The sequence below is a fragment of the Chrysemys picta genome, chromosome 13 (genome assembly GCF_011386835.1).
Source record: "Chrysemys picta bellii isolate R12L10 chromosome 13, ASM1138683v2, whole genome shotgun sequence".
In the NCBI taxonomy this organism is placed as follows: domain Eukaryota; kingdom Metazoa; phylum Chordata; order Testudines; family Emydidae; genus Chrysemys; species Chrysemys picta.
The window spans coordinates 47,459,479-47,477,746 of NC_088803.1; the positions used below are offsets into that span (position 1 = coordinate 47,459,479).

Here is an 18,268-nt window from a genome sequence, read left to right on the forward strand (position 1 = left end):
CGTCTCCTTCCATCTCCCCCTTCCTTATGACCATAGTAAGGGCATTTTTTTAACCCAAAGGGGGAACCACATGTCTCCAAATCCCCGCCTCTTGAATTGGCTTCTGCTCTGGGGAAGGTGTTAACTTGGGGTCCCCGGGTCCACTTTCAATCCCTTTGCACAAAGGATCAGGATTTCCAAATGCTTTTAGGGGTGTGCCAAGGAGTGCAAACGGTCATCGGGTCTGCTCTTGGTCTCACAGCAGCTTCCCACTCACATACCCCACATAACTCGGATGAAGTTGCTCCTAATTGGCGAGATCAGAGCCATGCCCACTATTAGGCTGATTAACACTGTTCCTCTGTTATCGGCCCTACGGCCACAAAGGAAACCAGCCAGAAGGCAGGGTGCTGTCTGCCAAGCTCGCCGCCAATGTTTTAATTACTGCCAGGGGCCACCACGCTGTGGGGACCTGACAATTAGGATCTGCCTGTTAAAGGTTACTCTCTAGCAAGTACTGATCAGACTACATCTCCCACAATGCACCACGGCCAGGAGACTCCCATGATGCCCCTTCTCCAAGAGGGGGACCTGGGGTGACTCAAAGGAGATTGTAGCGTTACCAGGGAGCTCGGCCTATAGAGGAGAATGGGCACATGAAGCAGTTTAACTACAACGCCCGTTGCATTGCAGCAGCATTTCCAAATCAAAATATTTTGGGTTCTGGCCAATTTCTTGTTTCGGCCAAAACATTCTCAGTGTTTGAATTTCCACCAAAAACAGAAACAAAAATAGATGAAAATGAAACGTTTGTCAATATTTTCAGTGAAACCCTCCCACCCCCCATTTTGCAGCCAGCTCTACCTCACTCCTGCAATAAAGCCAAGTGTGGGGGGGCAGGGGGGAAGACGACACGATGCTACTAACCTTCACACCTCATGCTGTCCGGGCCATTTGCTACAGGGATCTCATACTTCTCTATGCAGGTGTCACACTGCTTCCCCGTCAGGCCATGGGAGCAGGTGCACTCCCCAGTCCGGGGGTCGCAGGAGCCCCCCTTACACTGACACTCTGCCAATGAAAAGGAGGCAGTTGAGGGAGGTCTGTCCGGACCTAGTGAGCCCCCTGAGAGAGGGAACACTGGGATTCCGTCACAGGGCAAAACACCACCGCCGAACAGAATCAATGAATGAACATGGCCGATGGGTGAGGCTGTGAACATGCTTTTTTAATGGAAGGAGAGATTAGCTCAGTCGATCCTCCCCTTTGACTAGTGAAGCTTAATGTACAGAAAAACGTAAGAGTCACGGATTGTTTTAAAAAACTTCAGATTGCAATTGCACACCTAGTTTGCATAAGGAATTGCTGGGAGTTTTCTTCGGCTGAATGGGTCGCTGCACATGCAAATGATTGTATTTAGCAACTTGAGCACTTACTGGCTTAGCTCAAGTAACTGTGGTGACTGCTGGTGCAAGCTGAAGGGGTGGAAAGGGCAAAACGCACTTTTGCAGCCTAAGATTTTTTTTTAAAACCGGGCTCTTTGCAAGGTGATGCCAAGTGCCCAGACAACACGTTGGCGTATTTTATTTTCATTGTTACGATCTAAATGACAAATAATGATGAAAAGCCTCCATGGGATTATGGTGGCTTCTTTGCTCTCAAAGCTGGAACGCTTTTGGGGGGCTCTCCAGTTGTAGCACCACGGAGATGATGTAAAACACAACATTCCCGTATCCGTGGTGAGAAGGGACTGGATTCATGCTAAGCATCTAACACAGCCCTTCGGCACTGCAGCAGAGCTGCATAGAGTTGTCCAGATATTTCTTCTATGAGATTTACCAGCAGCGAAGAAACTCACTTGTGCAGCCACGCTCGCTGAGCCCCCAGTAGCCTGGCGCGCACTGCTGGCATCGAAGACCAGTCACCCCGGGCCGGCAGCTACACTGACCAGTCTCAGCGTGGCAGCTGGTGCCTATGGAGCCAATGTCGCAGTCACACTTTCGACAGCCGGAGCAGCCACTGTAGCCGTAGTGCCCATCCTAGGGAAAGAGGTGGGTAATCAGCAGGCTAGCACACACAGGAAGGGGAGGCAATTGGAGGACACGCTTGCTTTTCCTCTCCAGCGACACACACAGCTTCACAGTCACTCTGGCCAGAGCTGAAACGCGATCCATTGTCTCAATTTAATTCCCAGAGGCGTTTCTTCTGAGCACAAAATTAACACACAATATGGCAAACTGTTGGACCAATGGGAAGGTTGCACAATAGGACCGAGATAGAGATGCACTGGCAGCATTGTGTTCGTAAGCTCGCCTGGTGTCTGCTTACTCCAGGTGGGGAGTTCGGATCCCCGAAATTCACCCTAGGGTTAATTGCCTTTTTCCTACAAGCATCAAAGCTGCAGTTAGCACCCCTTCCTCCCATCATTTCGTAACCAGGTTCTTTAGAGATTGACCTTTATTGTTAGGTATCTCCCTGGTGTAGGCAGAAACAGCATCCCATCACTCAGCCATCTGCCGCACAGCAGCCATTATCCTCCTGTCTCTGCCCAGGAACTGCAGTGGGCTCCTAACGGGAGGACAGGCTACAGAAGAGTGGAGCTGGCGAGCAGTGACTCAGCATCAGCCAAGCGTATAGTGATGGAGCCGTCACAGTGCGTGTGGGGGGAACCCACGATTCATTTTACCTGACAGCAGTCGCAGTGCTGACCTGTCACTCCAGGTTTACAGAGACATCGGCCAGTTCTAGGGTCACACGACTCAGTCCCGCACGGCAAACAGTTACACCCTGCCAGGAAGAAACACACCCATTTACCCGACAACGTAAAAAGATCAGCCAGGCTCTCTGACCCCTCCTGTTTCTGGTGGATTGGATAGTGTGTTGGGGGGAAATCCTGTTGACTGGGGGAGTTCACTGGTCGCCTTCATTCTCTCATACATGGGGACTGATCCTGCCAACCCTTATTCACATGGTTACCTGCCGGAGTAAGACCTATTTCTGTGAGCAGCAGTTTGCAGGACCAGCGCCTTGGATTTGACCATGTGTTCCTCATGGCAGGGCCCTGTAATGTCAGAAACGTACTATGCAAACCCACCCAAGCACAGAAATAATAATTTGGTTAATATTGCTAGCTGTTATTACTGACGAGGCTGCTACAGTGTCAGAGCTTTACCGCCTGTGTGCAATTTTTAAATGCCTGCTAAAGAGGGTTGTTTTGTTACTCTTATTTTTAACCAACGTACCCTTTGAAAGCCAGGAGACCAGGCTACCGGCTTTGTAAGAACCTACCCAGGCGATGACCACAGCCGTGCCTGCAGGCTGGCTAACTGCACACGCCCGTGACACACTGCCCCCGAAATGCATTTGTAAGCTGGCCCTGGCTCGGTGCCACACTTACTTGTGCAGTTCTTTGCCCCCACTGCGTCTCCGTGGTACCCTGGGGCGCACACTTCGCACCGGGGCCCGGCCGTGTTGTACATACATCCGGTGCAGGTGCCCGTCAGAGAGTCGCAGTCGCTGAACAACATGTTGGGATCCGTGTTCTCGCTGCAGTCACATGGCTGGCAGGAACTGCCAATCACTAAGGGGTTGCCATAGTAACCTGGGGCACACCTTTAAAAATGTAGCAGGGGTTAAAAGGGAGCTAAAAACAACAACCATGCTAATGTTACCAAGCATCCCCCGACGCGCACGGACACACTCCCCCCAGCTCCCACTGAAGTGCTGCACAACTACTGACTACACTATAGTTACCGCTATTAATTAGCCTAATGTTTTGGACTCCCACAGCACCTTCCACTCAAAGCACTTCACTGTCACTAATCAAGCCTCACATGAAGTGTCCCTGTCCTTGCTTTACAGGTGGGTAATCAAGGCAAAGACGGCTGCGGGAACTTGGCCAAGCTGACACCCTATGCCAGTAACGGAGACAGTAATAGGACATATCCCAGCTGTACGCTGAGCCCACACTGATGCACAAAGAAACAGCGTATAAACGATTAAGTGGGCCCAACTCCTGCTGGTCCTGGGAGCCACCAGGACCCGGTGCTGGAATCGGAAAGGCGTTGCCTTGCAATCTCAGCTGGTATTTTATGCCCCTTCCGCAAAATAACGGAAACCAAACCCACAACAGAGAGGATTCACAGCTCAAATCAGTCTCTTGTGCTAATGTAGCTGGGGCTTCTAATTTTATTTTTGTCACTATGGAAACTTCTCTTCTGCCAAAGCAACAGCTGCACTCTGAAAAAGAAACACCTCCCAGCTCACGGTCCTGCCCTCCCATAATTACCAGGCTCTTACCGTTCACACATGGCTCCGGCATAGCCTGGCTTGCAGAGACACTGCATGGTGGAGCCCTTGTGGACACAACCAATGGCAAAGCTGAAATAACACGGGGCAAACGTCAAAGGTTATTTTACTCTGAAGACCGACACCTGGTACCAGGGCGACGGGGACTCTTGTCATTCAGGTAGGGGTTGCGTGAGGGCTGGGAGTGGTTTATGGCTGTAGAAAAGGGAATGGGGTTGGGATCAGCTCATGGGCGTGGGCTATTGTCAGGGTTTGGATCTGTAGCAGGGCAAGGGCTTGTGTCCAGAGTGATTTGTGACACAGGCTATGGAAATGTTTAGTGCTGGGGTCAGCAACGGGTACAAGGACAGGGCGAGGGTTGGGGCTGGTATGGTTCCCCAGGATAGGCAGAAGGGTGGGGCCAGTAGGGACTTCCAGGGTAGAGGGTTAGGGTTGGGGCTAGCAGTAGGTGCCAGGTGAAGGTTGGGGTGTGTAACACACTCCTGGTTTGGGTTCGGGTTGAAGCCAATAGGCCTCCACAGGTTAGAGTTAGGCCTCAGGCTAACAGGGGGCTGCAGGGTAGGTTTAGGGCCAGTGGAGCTCCCCAAGTTAGGGTTGTGGCCTTCGCGATATGTATAGTTGTTTCATTGGTTTGTACACCCAGGCTAGTCAGTGAGGTGGCCAGTTCTCGTCCCTACAGGAGGGTTCAAGGCTGAGATTGTAGGAAGCACTGGCGCAGGGTTGGCCTTGGGACCAGGGGTGGGGGATTCCAGCATATGGTCTGGCAGGAAGGCCTTGGCTAGAGTTAGCGTTGATACTGCCTTCAGGCTAGTGTTAAGTTAGACGCGGTTGGAGTCAGGGGCTAAGGACAGCCCGGTTTCCGGAGTGAAATGCCAGCACAGAACGTCTAGCCCACGAGACAATCACACAAGAACGGAATCGCAAAATCACCTTGAAACTTGATATTTTGAAATCTCAACATGAGATACGCTGACTTGGGGGAAATTGTGCTAATATCGGAACTTTTAACTGGTTTAGGTACTAAATTAGCTAAATCAATACAAACTACTGTTTACATTTTGTCGCTAATATTTTCACACTTTTAGAAATTACTAATATTTCCTTCAGAAAGAAAATACTCTTGCTGGCTGCACTAGTCACATCAGAGCTGTGGGTCTTTCTCCCCCTCCACGGCCTATCCCATCATTATCAGCGTTAATAAAAAGGGGAGCAGCGTCCTCTTTCCTTGGTAAGCAGCCAAAACAGGAATGACCGAACTGGGAATGACGTGGCAGCGCATCTCTCCTAGCAGCCAGAAGAAACTCCTCCAGGATCAGGGGACGAAATTAGACTACTTTGTGGATGAGACAAAACAGGGGAAAGAACTTCACAGATGATACTTACTTGTTGGAAGCAACTGAAAGAGGACATGGACATCCCATGCACTGCAATGGCCCGTCGAGGGAGACGTTGCCTACATAACCATCTTTGCATCGCTCACAGCGATCTCCCTCCGTGTGGTGTTGGCAGTTCTGCAAGGACAAGACAGACAACATGTTCGGTATTTCTCCAGGGAAGCATTCAACACCACAGTTTTCTGGAGGATTATGATGGCCTAACCGAGGAAGGGATTGTCGTTCCAAAGGGGTGGGTTAGAACAGACGACTCCCCATCACACATCTGGCTGCCTAAATCCTTTCCTCTTCCCCCGCACACCCAGTCTGCTCATCCTAAACTAACTTGAAGACAATAAATCCCCTTGAAATGGCACATGAAGATTTTTGGTGATCAAGAATGTAGTTTGGTAACCTCATAACTTGGTCTCTGTGTATTGAAGGGAACCTTTTAGTCAGCTGGTGCGGACCAGCGCACATTGTACTCTGATTATTTCATGGGCTAGCTACTTACAATGCATATTCCAGACCCCGGGAGGCACTGATCCGAGTGGCCGTTGCAATGACACGGAACACATTTTCCCAAGAAGAGACCCTTGGTGTCTCTGTAATAACCTGGAGCACATTCCTAATGAGAGAAGAAGAAGAAGAGGATGTGACACATGGGCCAAACATGGTTAGGCAGAGCTAGCATACTAGCGTAACTACCTTCCATAAATGCCACTGCGTTTCAAGACATAAAAATAGATTGAAAGAGACAATGGTCAAGATTATTTTAGTTAAAATCTTGCCCCCACAATCAACATGAGCCAACTAGTTAGGCAGAAAGACTTTATTTAAGGCTCTCACGTATGTACCTAATGCTAGCATTGGACCGCTGAGCAAGCCCCCCAGTAGCCCACTACCACTACCCAAAATTCTAGCTCATGCAAATCTCACAGCAAACAAAGCTGAGCACATGGGCAATAGCAGGAGATGGAGCACATGTACTGTGTAGTTCAATGCGGTTATGGGACGTTGGCAGGTGCAAGTCGTCATTAAAGAGCCGCACACCAGGGATTGGCTCAGAAAACTTGTGCTCTAGAATCTTCCCTGCATTCTAACATACAATGGGGCACATCCAAACCTAGCTGCTGAGTGCAACGGCCGTGGGGGAAGTGCTCGGCTCTCACATGCATCCTACAATTCCACTTCAGCCTGGCAAGAGCACTTCACCTCTTCCCCCTACCTGGCAGGAATCTCCCCTGTAATTGGCTGGACACATGCACAGTTCCACGTTGCTGGCTCGGATGCCCACGCTGGTCTCCGTCACAGTCTCCAGGACCACCCGACGCAGAGATACTGATGAGGCGAGCTGGGAGAAGAGCGCTCTGATCTGCAGCTGCTCTAGGTTAGCCAGCACCATCATCAGCTCTTCCCTGGACACTGGGTTGTGCGTCTGCGTGTGTCTGAAGTTACCCTGGCAAAGAGAGAGAAGCTCTGGTGTTACCATGCAGTACGCGCAAGCCCTGGGTTTCTGATTCTGCCCCTTTGGAGATATTTCAGTCAATCATCCAGCTAAATGAACCCCCTTATCCCGCGCGCGGGGGGGAGGGGGGGGGGCTTATCCCAAAGACTCTTCACTTGTCTGCAGCTATGAGACCGCCTCCTTCTGTCTCCACTGTAAGTATTCTATCTGGCAATTCACAGCCAATTGTCTGCTCAGGCCCCATCCCCAACAAGCACCAGGAAAATCCCATTCACGCAGTGCCTTCCATCTCCAGTGATGCACACGAGCTTCACAAGCCACATACATGCGGCTTCTCTTGGGTGCAGGGCAGAAGCCACCTGATGCACAATACAAGAGCATCTGTGGAGGGGAACGTTTGGTCCAGGACGTCCATGCAAATCCTTATTGCAACAAAGGCTGCCGTGGGAACATCAGGCCTGAATTTTCACAAGGTCCATTTCCCTACTGCCAACTCAGTTTGCACTAGTGCTCCCAGTTTGGCATCCCAGGGCCAACACGCACTCCTGCGATTCCCCTCCCGCTCAAAGACATGGATGCATCTGGATACAAATCTGTCAGCACAAAAAAATGCACCTGCAAACAAGGATGATAGGCTGAACATTTAACCCTTTAACGTCCCCACAAGGCAGACAGGACCTGGCTCTTAAAGTCTCAGACGAAAGCCCCAGAAACTATATGGAATTTATAACAGAAATTTCTGAGCGTGCAACCAAAATGAAAATGTTTAGAGTGAGAATTACCAGCAATAGGCAACATTTAAAGGTACTAGCCCTGTAGCATCTGCACTCAAGGCAACTCTCCCTTCTGTCTGGATGGCCTCTACCACTGTAGCATCTGAGCACTAAACAAGGATAAGTGGATTTTGTCCTCACCCCACCACTAGGAAGCAATATCCACCTTGGGAACCAAGGCTCGGGGCTCAGTAAGTGACTCACCCAAAGGTCACATTAGGAGTCTACAGCTGAGCTAGGAATTGAACCAGTCTCTGAAGTCCTAGGTTGATACCCTATCCTCTAGACCATCTTGCTACTCTTCCTGCTTTCCTGGAGCATGCACCCTAATGTTTCTCCAACACATCTCCACAGAGGATCTCTCTCTGGGATGACCCTAGTGAGACACAAGTGTTCCAGGTTTTGAGGCAGTCACAGACTGCTCCAAATTCCTAGGACACGTTAAACAGCTGCCACGGCTGCAGTCCACAGTACAGAGGAACAACATTCGGTTCTCGGGGCTCTATGCCTTGCGCTGTCTGTCCCTTCAAGCTCTAGGGAACGTGCACAGTGTGTCCGAACTCACCTCCACGAGCTGCAGCCGGCCTTCGTGTATCTCTCCAGGGGAAGGGTAAGTGCCTTCCAGAAACATGATGCTCATTTGGTTTCCCTGGGGAAGGTACAAAGATGTCTTGTAAGTCACTGGCTGGAAGCACCATTTATCCCTGAACCCCTAGCACAAGGCACAAGGGGTTTCTGAAGCTGTACCTTGAGGATGACATCTGGGCGGGACTCCATGGGAATGAACACATCGCCCCTTCTGGTGTCTGAGCGAAGCTCATACCGCAGGTATCCACCATAGGAGGACACCTAGGGGAGAGACAAATGACACAGGCAGAAGACACTTATCACCACTCAGCTAAGTGACATACTATGGTGGTTCATGGCTGGTGAGCATAATCAGATACACCCCCGCTAAATCCAACTGACAGACAACGGCACAAAGCAGGCCATTGGGCTGAGGCTCAGGGAAGATCCGGGCAGCATGTGACAGCGTTTGCGTCATCACCTTACCAAATGCAAGGGACGAGCATGCAGGGACCGTGGCCAGGTGTGTTCTCTCTTACCCGGTCTCCAAGGTAAGAGCTGGGTGCGTGCCAATAGAGCTCCTGATAGGCCTCGGGAACGTTCTTCAGGTCCGCATGAATGAGCTCCTCCTCTAGTCTCAGGGAGGTGGTCACTTCTTGGCGGTCTCCGCTCAGTAACACCCACCCATTCATGTTGATGAACTAGGAGAGAGCGAAAGAGAGCTGTATGCCTGTTTTCCGAGAGCCCCCCACATGCGCCGCAGGGAACGTCTCTGCATTCGTACGCCTTTGGGGCACGTGGGACAGGGTGGGGGCTGCAGAACGGGCCTTGGAATTTTGGTTACTGTTACTCCAGGACAGCGACTCTCAATACAGGGGTCACGCTCTATAAAACGGGGTGCCAAGAAGAGGCCAGTGGGATCCCAATCATGCTCCAATTCTGTTCCTTTGCTTCTAGAGAAGCTGATTCCCGCTCCATAGGGATTCCCGTGGCACCTTCTGTAAAGCATCAGGACCTCCCAAAGGCAAAGGATCCTGGAGCTCAGCTGAGGAGGCGGAACGTGCGTGTATGAAAATGGTTAAACCCAGCCCCCAGCGCTCCGGGATATCCCACAGACGTACTGGCTTCGTGCAGAGCAGGAGAAAGAAACCACCTGGGGACTGGGAGGAACAGAATCCCACTGAACAGAGGAGAAAGGACCACCGACGTCCCCAAACCCCAGCCCTCCATTCACCTCCACTCGGTACTTCTCCGCACTGTGGCAGCGATCGGTCGCTCCAAAGCAGAAACACCTGGTGCAGCCCTTGGGGTTGTTTGCATCCAAAGAGAAGGTCCCCAGGCGGCACTGGTCACACCTCACACCCTCCACGTTTTCCTGGAAGAAAAATGAACCATGAGATGTGCCGAGTTTCCCCTACAATTGCTATAGGAGCACGGAGACGGATGGCACACTGCTCCAGCAGTTATCAAAACACTGCCCGGGGCTGTGAAACGATGCCGTTATTCAATTCACCTGCAGGTTTGCGTGGCAAACCCCTCATCAGCCATTAACCTCTGCTCACTATCAAACCGTAACTCCCCCGCACTTGCCAAAGCTCTCCTGTGCCCAGCCAGGGCCGGGAGCACCACCCGGAGGAGCGGGTTGCCATCTGGTCACTGAAGAGTTGAGTTATTCTCCAGTGGTGCTGTAGCAAAAGGCCTTCTCATCACGGACACTTTCAATCCGATTTCTGATGCTGACAGAAGCTCTTGGGAATCAAAGGCCCGAGTGTGCCATGAAGCCAAGGGGCATTCCCTAGAGAGCACGCATGATGCCACATGCTAAGCACTACCTGTTCTCCATCTCTCCAGGCCCGCTCTCCCAAGACCGACCAGGTCACATTGTCGGAGCAGGGGAATTAAATTGGCCAGGCAAGCATCACCGGAGTGTGGTAACTAGACTGACCTTGCAGTGACATTGCCCAGTGACCGGATCACACACGCTCACTTCCGTCCCTGCCTGATGACAGTCACACCTCCGGCAGTGTGGGTAATGGTAGTAGCCAGAGGCGCAGACATCACATCGCCGTCCTATTATATTGGGTTTGCACCTAGATAGGACACAGGAGCAATGGAAGTAAGGTTCTTGGTCTTCTGCTGATCTCTAGTTCCTAACAAGCTCCCATGCGAGCAGTTTTGCTGCTCTATACTCCTGGAATACAACACTGATTCCCCTCCCTTCCCAACCTGCCAACACACCCCATGGCGCTCCATAAAGCCAGATGTCCAAGCTAATGATCCCAGTGCTGCTGCCGGCACATATCCTCTATACAACCATGGTCCCGTCATTGTTCCTCACCTGCACTGGCCACTGTCCACGTCGCATCCTGGCTCTGCCAGTTCTTGGACTCCTGTACGAGAACAATTGCAGTCCTCACAGCCAATCAAGGCGTGGCAGCCAAAGGTCTGGGGCTCACAGACGACGCACTCTGGCTTGATGGTATGCGGCGGGCAGATGCATTGTCCCGTCACTTCATCGCACAGGCGGGTCCCGCAGTCACAAGCTGCGAGGGAAAGGAAGCAGCTGAGTTCATTGTGGAAGCAGTAAGAACCCAGTGATAAAACAAAGGCCAAGCAACACCAAGGCTGCAAATCGACAAAAGCGGGTGCGGAGGAGCTTGTGCTCTGTCCATCTGAAAAGCTGGCATTGGAACCAGGCTCAGAACAGCACCTGTTCAAACACCAATGCCCACCCCAGTGGGATCCACCAGGGCAAGCCAGTGACTGGCGCCAGGGCTTCTCTGTGTTTGTCATAGAGCTTGTGAACAGGGATTTAAGTGGGCTGGTACTGACTGAAATGCAAAGCTGGAAGACACAGGGGAGTCTGGTTTTGACAATCACCAGTGATGGGCAGAGAATGAGGACCACATTTAGCCCCAGACTTGGAGTTAGCAAATCCAGATCAGTGTGCACATGCAAACTGCAGAAACAGGCATGGAAAACCAGAAGCAGGTTTGCAGCTGGCAGTAAAAGTGTCCATAAACAACCCCGTGAAACCCAGCTTAACAAACCACGGGACTAGCAAAGAAGGGGTGTCCTGGATGAGGTGAATCTTTAAACGACACAAATGCACTGGGAACCTCGGGTTACTTGAGAGGAATGGTGATGGGGAAGTGCTGGATGGTGTTGGAGAGGATCTTTAGCGCACACACTTCCAGAGCACGTAAATAGTGCTATGAGCTGCACTGCTGTTTAACCCCCCCTCCTCAGTACAAACTTCATAGGGAAAATCTCCTGCAACTTCGACTCCCATAAGGAGGCAGAAAACCGGGTTATCCTCATCAGCTATTTTCAAGGCCTAAAGGACAGGCATCTGGCCCCCAGCAGCCATCAAACCCCTCAGAGCTGAGAGGAGCAGAGCTTTACTCCCGAAACACAGAACAGGTAACTCACGCCTGCAGCTGGGGAAGCCCCAGTAACCGGTGGCACACCGGGAACACTCTCGGCCGATGACGTTGGATTTGCAAGCACACTGCCCACCAAAGAGCTCGCACTGGCCCCTGACGGCCCCTGCCTCGTGGCAGCGGCAGGGCTGGGCTCCATTGTTGTAGAACAGAGAGAGCGAGATGGCAGAGTCCCTGCAGAATTTGGACGATGTGGTAGGACTGCAAAGAAAGAGGGAAGAGGTTCCTGGCTTGGGCTCTCTTAGACCATCCTCAGGGCTGATTTCCCCTGCAGGTACTTTCTCTAAGGCAAGGTTAGGTTCCCAAGGCATGACAAATCTCCATCGGACAGACTTGCTTTAAATGAGATGCCTCAACACCAGGGCACTCCCAACCCCACCACTACCTTCCCAGATGGTCTACAGGCTGCTCTCAAGAGGTGCCGGGCACCCTCAACCATTACGGAAGTCAGCCGCAGTCGAGGGCCCTCAGTACTGTTCAGGTTCTATATTAGGACATTAAGGACCTGTGAATGCTCCTTTAGATACCAGCGAAGGAGACTCGTCTGCTTAAGCTAAAACCAAGATTTTAACCAATATTAACTTGGGTGTTGTGTCATTTAAGTCCCCCAGGGTCCCTGGCGTCAAACCACCCCAAATCAACATGAATCAGAGCAAAACAGAACCCAGCTACTGAAAAACCCAGCAGATGTATTAATTATTTATTAACTGGGCGCGGCCAAGAGAAGGGAAGCAATTAAAGCAGACAATTCTGGCGTCCTAGCCGGACGCATTTCCCCAGCAATGGCCTATACTCTACTGTTTCTGTTCCATAGAGAATGCAAAACCATTGGACAGCAGAACACAGTCCCTTTAAAGCCAAGGCTCTCACTTGATGTAGAAACTATTGACTCCACAGCTGCTGATAAACTCATAGGATTTGTCCAGGGGTTCCTCCAGCAGATAATGGGAGCTGTAGCTATCTTCAGGCACCACCAGGATGTAATCCTGCAGCAAGACACAAAGCAACCAGCCACACCCTAGCGTTCAGTGCTTCCTCCCTGCAACGGCTTAGGTAAGCCAAAGAGAACCACAAGCAGCACATGAAGCCAATCAGTTCACGCCGCTGCCTGAGCATCTCTTTAGGAATGATTAGCGTCTCACCAGCTGGGACACGGTGAAACACTTCAAAGCGCTTGTCTTTTGAGAAGACAATTGGCCCCTGTGGCCCAGTGTCCTGCCACAGGCAACAGCCAATACCCAATGTGATTGAGGCAAGCAAAAGACCCACCCAGGGCAGTATCAGGACACCAGACTTCTGTTTCTAGCTCAGCTGATGACTTGCATTGTGGCTTCTGGTGAATCCTTTAAGAGCTCTGTACCTTCCTTTCCCAATCTGGACGACTGGGATAATGCTTACCTGCCTCTGTCTCTAGAGACCCTTGGGTGAAAGAGGCAGTGCAAGTGCAAAGTATTATCACAATAGTGCATGAAACCAATTCTGCAAAAGTGCAAAATATGATCACGACAGTGCACCAAACCGACTGCTCAAAGCTGCGCCCAGGGTAGGAAGGGAATTTCTTCCTGGCCTTCGCAGGCTGTCATCTGACAATCTGAAGCAGCTTGATTAAGCTCAGTCTCCTCCCCTCTCTACTAGGAAGGCTACCCATTAAGCGTGGCAATGTCATAACATAGTTCCTACTGGCTGTTGCCCATTAGTGATGGATTCCACCGAGCCTATCCTCTAAGCTACAATGCCACATTTCCCGACATTGGATGCAACTTAGCAGGATGGCTCAGAAATGGGAAATGGTGGGAAACGTTCCCTGCCACTATCCTACAGCAAATGGCCTGGAAATCCACGGTTGCAACCCTGCTCCTATTGCTGCCACAGGGATGGAACCAGGTCCTGCAGGCGAGGGAGCCTTTCAGCTCCACACTTACCAGCCACAGCTGCCGGCCTGCTGGCACACGAACAATCACCGTCAGCTCGTTATCCGTAACGTCCAGGATGATCTGGTTCTCGGAAACCACCACGCTCCGACAACCGTATCCATGTGGGCAGAAAGCAGCCTTGGCCTGGCCTGAAAGGGCAAAAGAGACATCAGCCCCCCAGCCGCCTCCATCCCACTCCCCAGCCTGCTCCGCTCGAGTTCATCCAAAGCAACGCCCAGGCAGCCAGCTGTGGGCTGCGGAACACACCAACTCTCCCCCGCGTGGCCCATTTCACGGTGCTCGTGTCTCAGACACTGACTCAGGCAGCTCGGGAGGCAACCAAGGCCAAGTCAATGCTGCCATGTTCCGAGGCAGGGTCCAGCTTCAGGGCTTTGTGGTCTGAATGAAGACCCTGAGGAAGATGAATAAAGGCAGCCACCAGGGAAGGGGCTGAGTTTCAGAAGAGCCTGCCCAGTGTGTGATGTGTGTGTTGGTGTGAGCGCCACGCGCTTGCCCTTCCATTGCTAGGTAAAGCATCGTGCAAAACCTAGTGCAAATCTTCCCCTCTGCCCTGGACTTTGTAAAATCGATGCTTCTCGGTGGTGGAAATGGAAACAGTGCGCAGCTGGAAACCATCTCCAACCCCAGGGGCCCACTGTGTAAGGCCAAGGTCAATTTGCAGTTAGGTCCCTATATAGCTGAGCCCATGTGGCTCCCACTGAAGTGAATGGGAGCTTCAGGAGCTCGGCACCTCTGAAAGGCAGGTCTCTTTAACGATGTGTCTAACTGCGGATTTAGGTGCCTCACTTTAAACACCCATTCAACTTTATACATTTATTCAACAGTTTGGCCTTCATTTCACCTTCCTAGAGTCTGCTGCAGTAACTGAAAGCAACAGCGCCCATTGGTGAGGCCAGCTCATATATGGGAAACAGATACAGGCGGTCCAATGGAAGAGCTAGATTCATAGACTTACAGATTTTCAGGACAAAAGGGACCACGAGATTATCTAATCTGACCTGTGTATCACAGGCCATCACCGAATTTCACCCAGTTACTCCTGTACTGAGCCCAATAACCTGTGTTTGGCCAAAGCATATTTTCCAGAAAGGCATCCAGTGTGGATCTGAAGACTTCAAGAGATGGAGAATCCACCACTCCCCTGGGTAGTTAGTTCCAACAGTTAATCACCCTCACAGTTAAAAATTTGTGCCTCACTTCAAATTTGAATTTATCTGGCTTTAACTTCCAGCCACTGGTTCTTAGTCTGCCTGTTTCCACCAGGTTAAAGAGCCTTTTAGTACTCAGATCAGATCTCTATCCCCTTTGGAACATTTCTCACACAGCTGCTGCCAGCGTCCCGGCTAGGAGGAAGAGGCAGTTTGGATGCCCTTGACGCTCTGCCTTCCTCCAGGAACCTCCTATGAGAGATCCGTGATCAAAAGGAGTTTTCAGATCACTTTCCCCATGTCCCTCAGTCCCAGGAGCCTCTCCCTACTCCCAGCTCTGCTCACCTTGCCAAATCCGCCCACCGTTGATTAACACTTCCACAGGGAATGTGGGGTGGTTGGGCTGGTAATAGTGCACGATGAAAGCATAGCGACCCAGCGTCTGGATCCGGCTGTTAAATACAGCAGCAGCCTGGCCCAAAAGACAGGAGCAAAGAGAAGAAATCAGGGTTGACATGCACATTCCTCTTCCAGTGCAATCCCCATCCCTCTGCAATGCACCAACATCACATCCCTTTCAACATGCCAGTAGGAGAGTGATTTCTCTGCTTTGCACCACTGGGGACTCAGTCTCCCTTGTGTATGTGACAGTCACAGTTAGCCCCTCTATCTTCCCAGAACCACCAAGCTTGGTTACTCTAAGGCAGCAACTCTCAAGCTGTAGTCCATGGGGCCCAGCCTGCAGAGCCCTTGCTGGGAGTCTGCAGAAGGGGACTTTGAGAACCAAGCAGAGCGGGATTCGGTGGGGAGGAGGATCCATGTGGACTACAAAGTGATCCACAGAATTAAAGCACTGGAGAAGCCCAGATGAAAACACAACTGTGTCATGGTTAATGAAGATGGATGGGAAAGCCAGAGATGCCCTTGCACGAATGGAGTCGTTCCGCTGCTTTGCTGAGACTTGCACCGAGCAATTGCATGCATTCGGTGCAGCCATCTGACACAACAATCCCCTTGCCACGGGGAGGAAAAGCCCAGTCCAGCTCCAGTCTTCATTACCTGGGCAGGCTGCAGGAGAATGAGCTCTGCTGAGGAGTCCACTGCGGTCGGAGGCCGAGGCGAAGGCTCAGTTGGGATGCCAGTCGGAGCGACTGCGAAGACGTGAGTCAGGGGAAAGTCTGGAGGGATTGACAGAGCCTGGCCTGCTTCCAGGACAATGGACTGAGAGAGCTTCATAAACCTTGATGGGATGCAGGAACTACTGCACCAGAGGGAGAAAACACAACACATGGGATCGCTGGCCGTGGAAAGACAGAACTAAGAGCTCTGGCAGGAGAGAGACTCGCCCATAATTTCGATCCAGAGCACAAAGCATGCCGTGGCAAGGAAGGAGCCTTTACAGGGATTCCTTGGGGCCGTTACCATATGTAGCACCGGGGGAGGGAGAGGAATCTTGTACGGCTAACTTAGTGGTAAGTGATGAACAAGAGTAGGAATTCGGACACACTGAATTGCTGTCACGGCATGTGAACAAGTCTCAGGAAGGCTATTTCACTGGAGCAACGCACGGAGTATATCCCATAAGGGAGGCCATCAAGTCTAGTGGTGAGAACACAGGACTGGAGAGCTGGGTTCTAATCCCAGCTCCGCCACTGACTCAAGTGGGCCGGTCACTTCACCTCTCTGTGCCTCCATCTTTAAAATGGGGATGATATTCACTCTCCTAGGAAAAGTGCGTAGAGAAATCATGCACCCCGTTACCTGGAGGGTGAGAAGGTGCCATGCAGGCTGATGCAGTGAACTTTTGGCTCAACAAAGTCCATGGTGAATTGTCCATAAGGTATCAGGTACACTTTATACTACAGCAGCAGGAAGGAAACAGAAGAGTGGTAAAATGAAACCTCCTGCTACTTGAAGCCTAGATTTGCTCCTTTACCCTCACCCCCCACCCCCAAAGATCAGGATGAATACTCTAAAGATCCCCTAATAGACACTTCACTTCACTGAAGACCAGTGCTGTAGGGACCCTGTGTTTGGTGGAGGGCGGAAGCCAAATGTGTCTGAATTCAATTGCTCTAAGGCAAGATTTGTATATGCCTCCAAGTGATTCAGAGCAGGGGCTCTCACCCTTTCCAGACTACTGTACCCCTTTCAGGAGTCTGATTTTCTTGCGTACCCCCAAGTTTCACCTCACTTAAAAACTCCTTGCTTACAAAACCAGACATAAAAATACAGAAGTGTCCCAGCACACTGTTACTGAACAATTGCCGACTTTCTCATTTTTACCATAAAATTACAAAATAAATCAACTGGAATATAAACATTGTACTTACATTGCAATGTATAGTATATAGAGCAGTATAAACAAGTCAGTGTCTGTATGGAATTTTAGTTAGTACTGACTTCGCTAGTGCTCTTTCTGTAGCCTGTTGTAAAACTAGGCAAATATCTAGATGAGTTGATGTACCCACTGGAAGGCCTTTGCGAACCCCCAGGGGTACGTGAACCCCTGTTAAGAACCACTGATTCAGAGCTTACGTCCCATTTTCAGAAGTGACTTTGGCAGTATGTCCCCTTCCATGGTATCTCATCAGAGCATGTTGGCCCGCTTTGCAGAGTATAGGGGAATTCAATATACACGTTTAGCTCCTACGTGATTAAGTCCCATTTTCAGAAGGTACTGAGTCCTACTGACTTTCAATGACACTTAGTCCCATTTTCAAAAGAGGAGCCTAAGTGTTACTGAACATCAATGGGACTCAAGTGCTTAAATCTCTTCTGAAAATGAGACTCGGGGTTGTCCATAGAGAGCCTTAGTGTGCAGCAAGCCAGCGTGTGACTCTACAGCGCACTAGCCAGCCATGTTCTAAGTTGCGTGTGGACCCTGCAGTGCACGCTGACCTATTGCTGTCAATGCACATAGAGAACTTTCAGTGAGCGGCAGGAGGGTCCACACGGCCAGTTAGTGCACGGCAAGCTAGTACCCTGGAGATTTACACCCCTGCTTGCTGTGCACTCACCAACTGTGTAGACAATCCCTTAGGGTCACTTAGGACTTAACATCTACACTGAATTCCTCTATGCTCTGCAAAGTGAGCCTACAGGCTCTGATGAGACAATGGAGGAGACATATTACCACATTGCTGAAAGACCCTATACGAGAGTTCCGCAAGAGACAATTCCTTTCGCCCCCGCTCCCTCAGTCCCAAGTGCCCATGATACATTTTTCACCACATCGTTGTCCTGTCACCTCTTCTCCCAGCCGGCAGCCAACC

General features: G+C 51.0%; 1 protein-coding gene across 1 annotated transcript in view; it reads right to left on the reverse strand.

The window, feature by feature from the left end:
- Positions 1 to 18,268, reverse strand: part of LAMA5 (laminin subunit alpha 5) — a 167,844-nt gene that overhangs the window by 26,699 nt on the left and 122,877 nt on the right. The window contains 20 exon segments of the mRNA XM_008178587.4: positions 907 to 1,050; positions 1,838 to 2,018; positions 2,666 to 2,766; positions 3,377 to 3,591; positions 4,279 to 4,359; positions 5,671 to 5,798; positions 6,175 to 6,288; positions 6,889 to 7,119; positions 8,467 to 8,550; positions 8,649 to 8,750; positions 9,008 to 9,169; positions 9,703 to 9,843; positions 10,414 to 10,558; positions 10,807 to 11,011; positions 11,901 to 12,112; positions 12,782 to 12,897; positions 13,834 to 13,973; positions 15,339 to 15,465; positions 16,053 to 16,254; positions 16,755 to 16,852. Coding sequence (XP_008176809.3) covers positions 907 to 1,050; positions 1,838 to 2,018; positions 2,666 to 2,766; positions 3,377 to 3,591; positions 4,279 to 4,359; positions 5,671 to 5,798; positions 6,175 to 6,288; positions 6,889 to 7,119; positions 8,467 to 8,550; positions 8,649 to 8,750; positions 9,008 to 9,169; positions 9,703 to 9,843; positions 10,414 to 10,558; positions 10,807 to 11,011; positions 11,901 to 12,112; positions 12,782 to 12,897; positions 13,834 to 13,973; positions 15,339 to 15,465; positions 16,053 to 16,254; positions 16,755 to 16,852 — 2,929 coding nt within the window.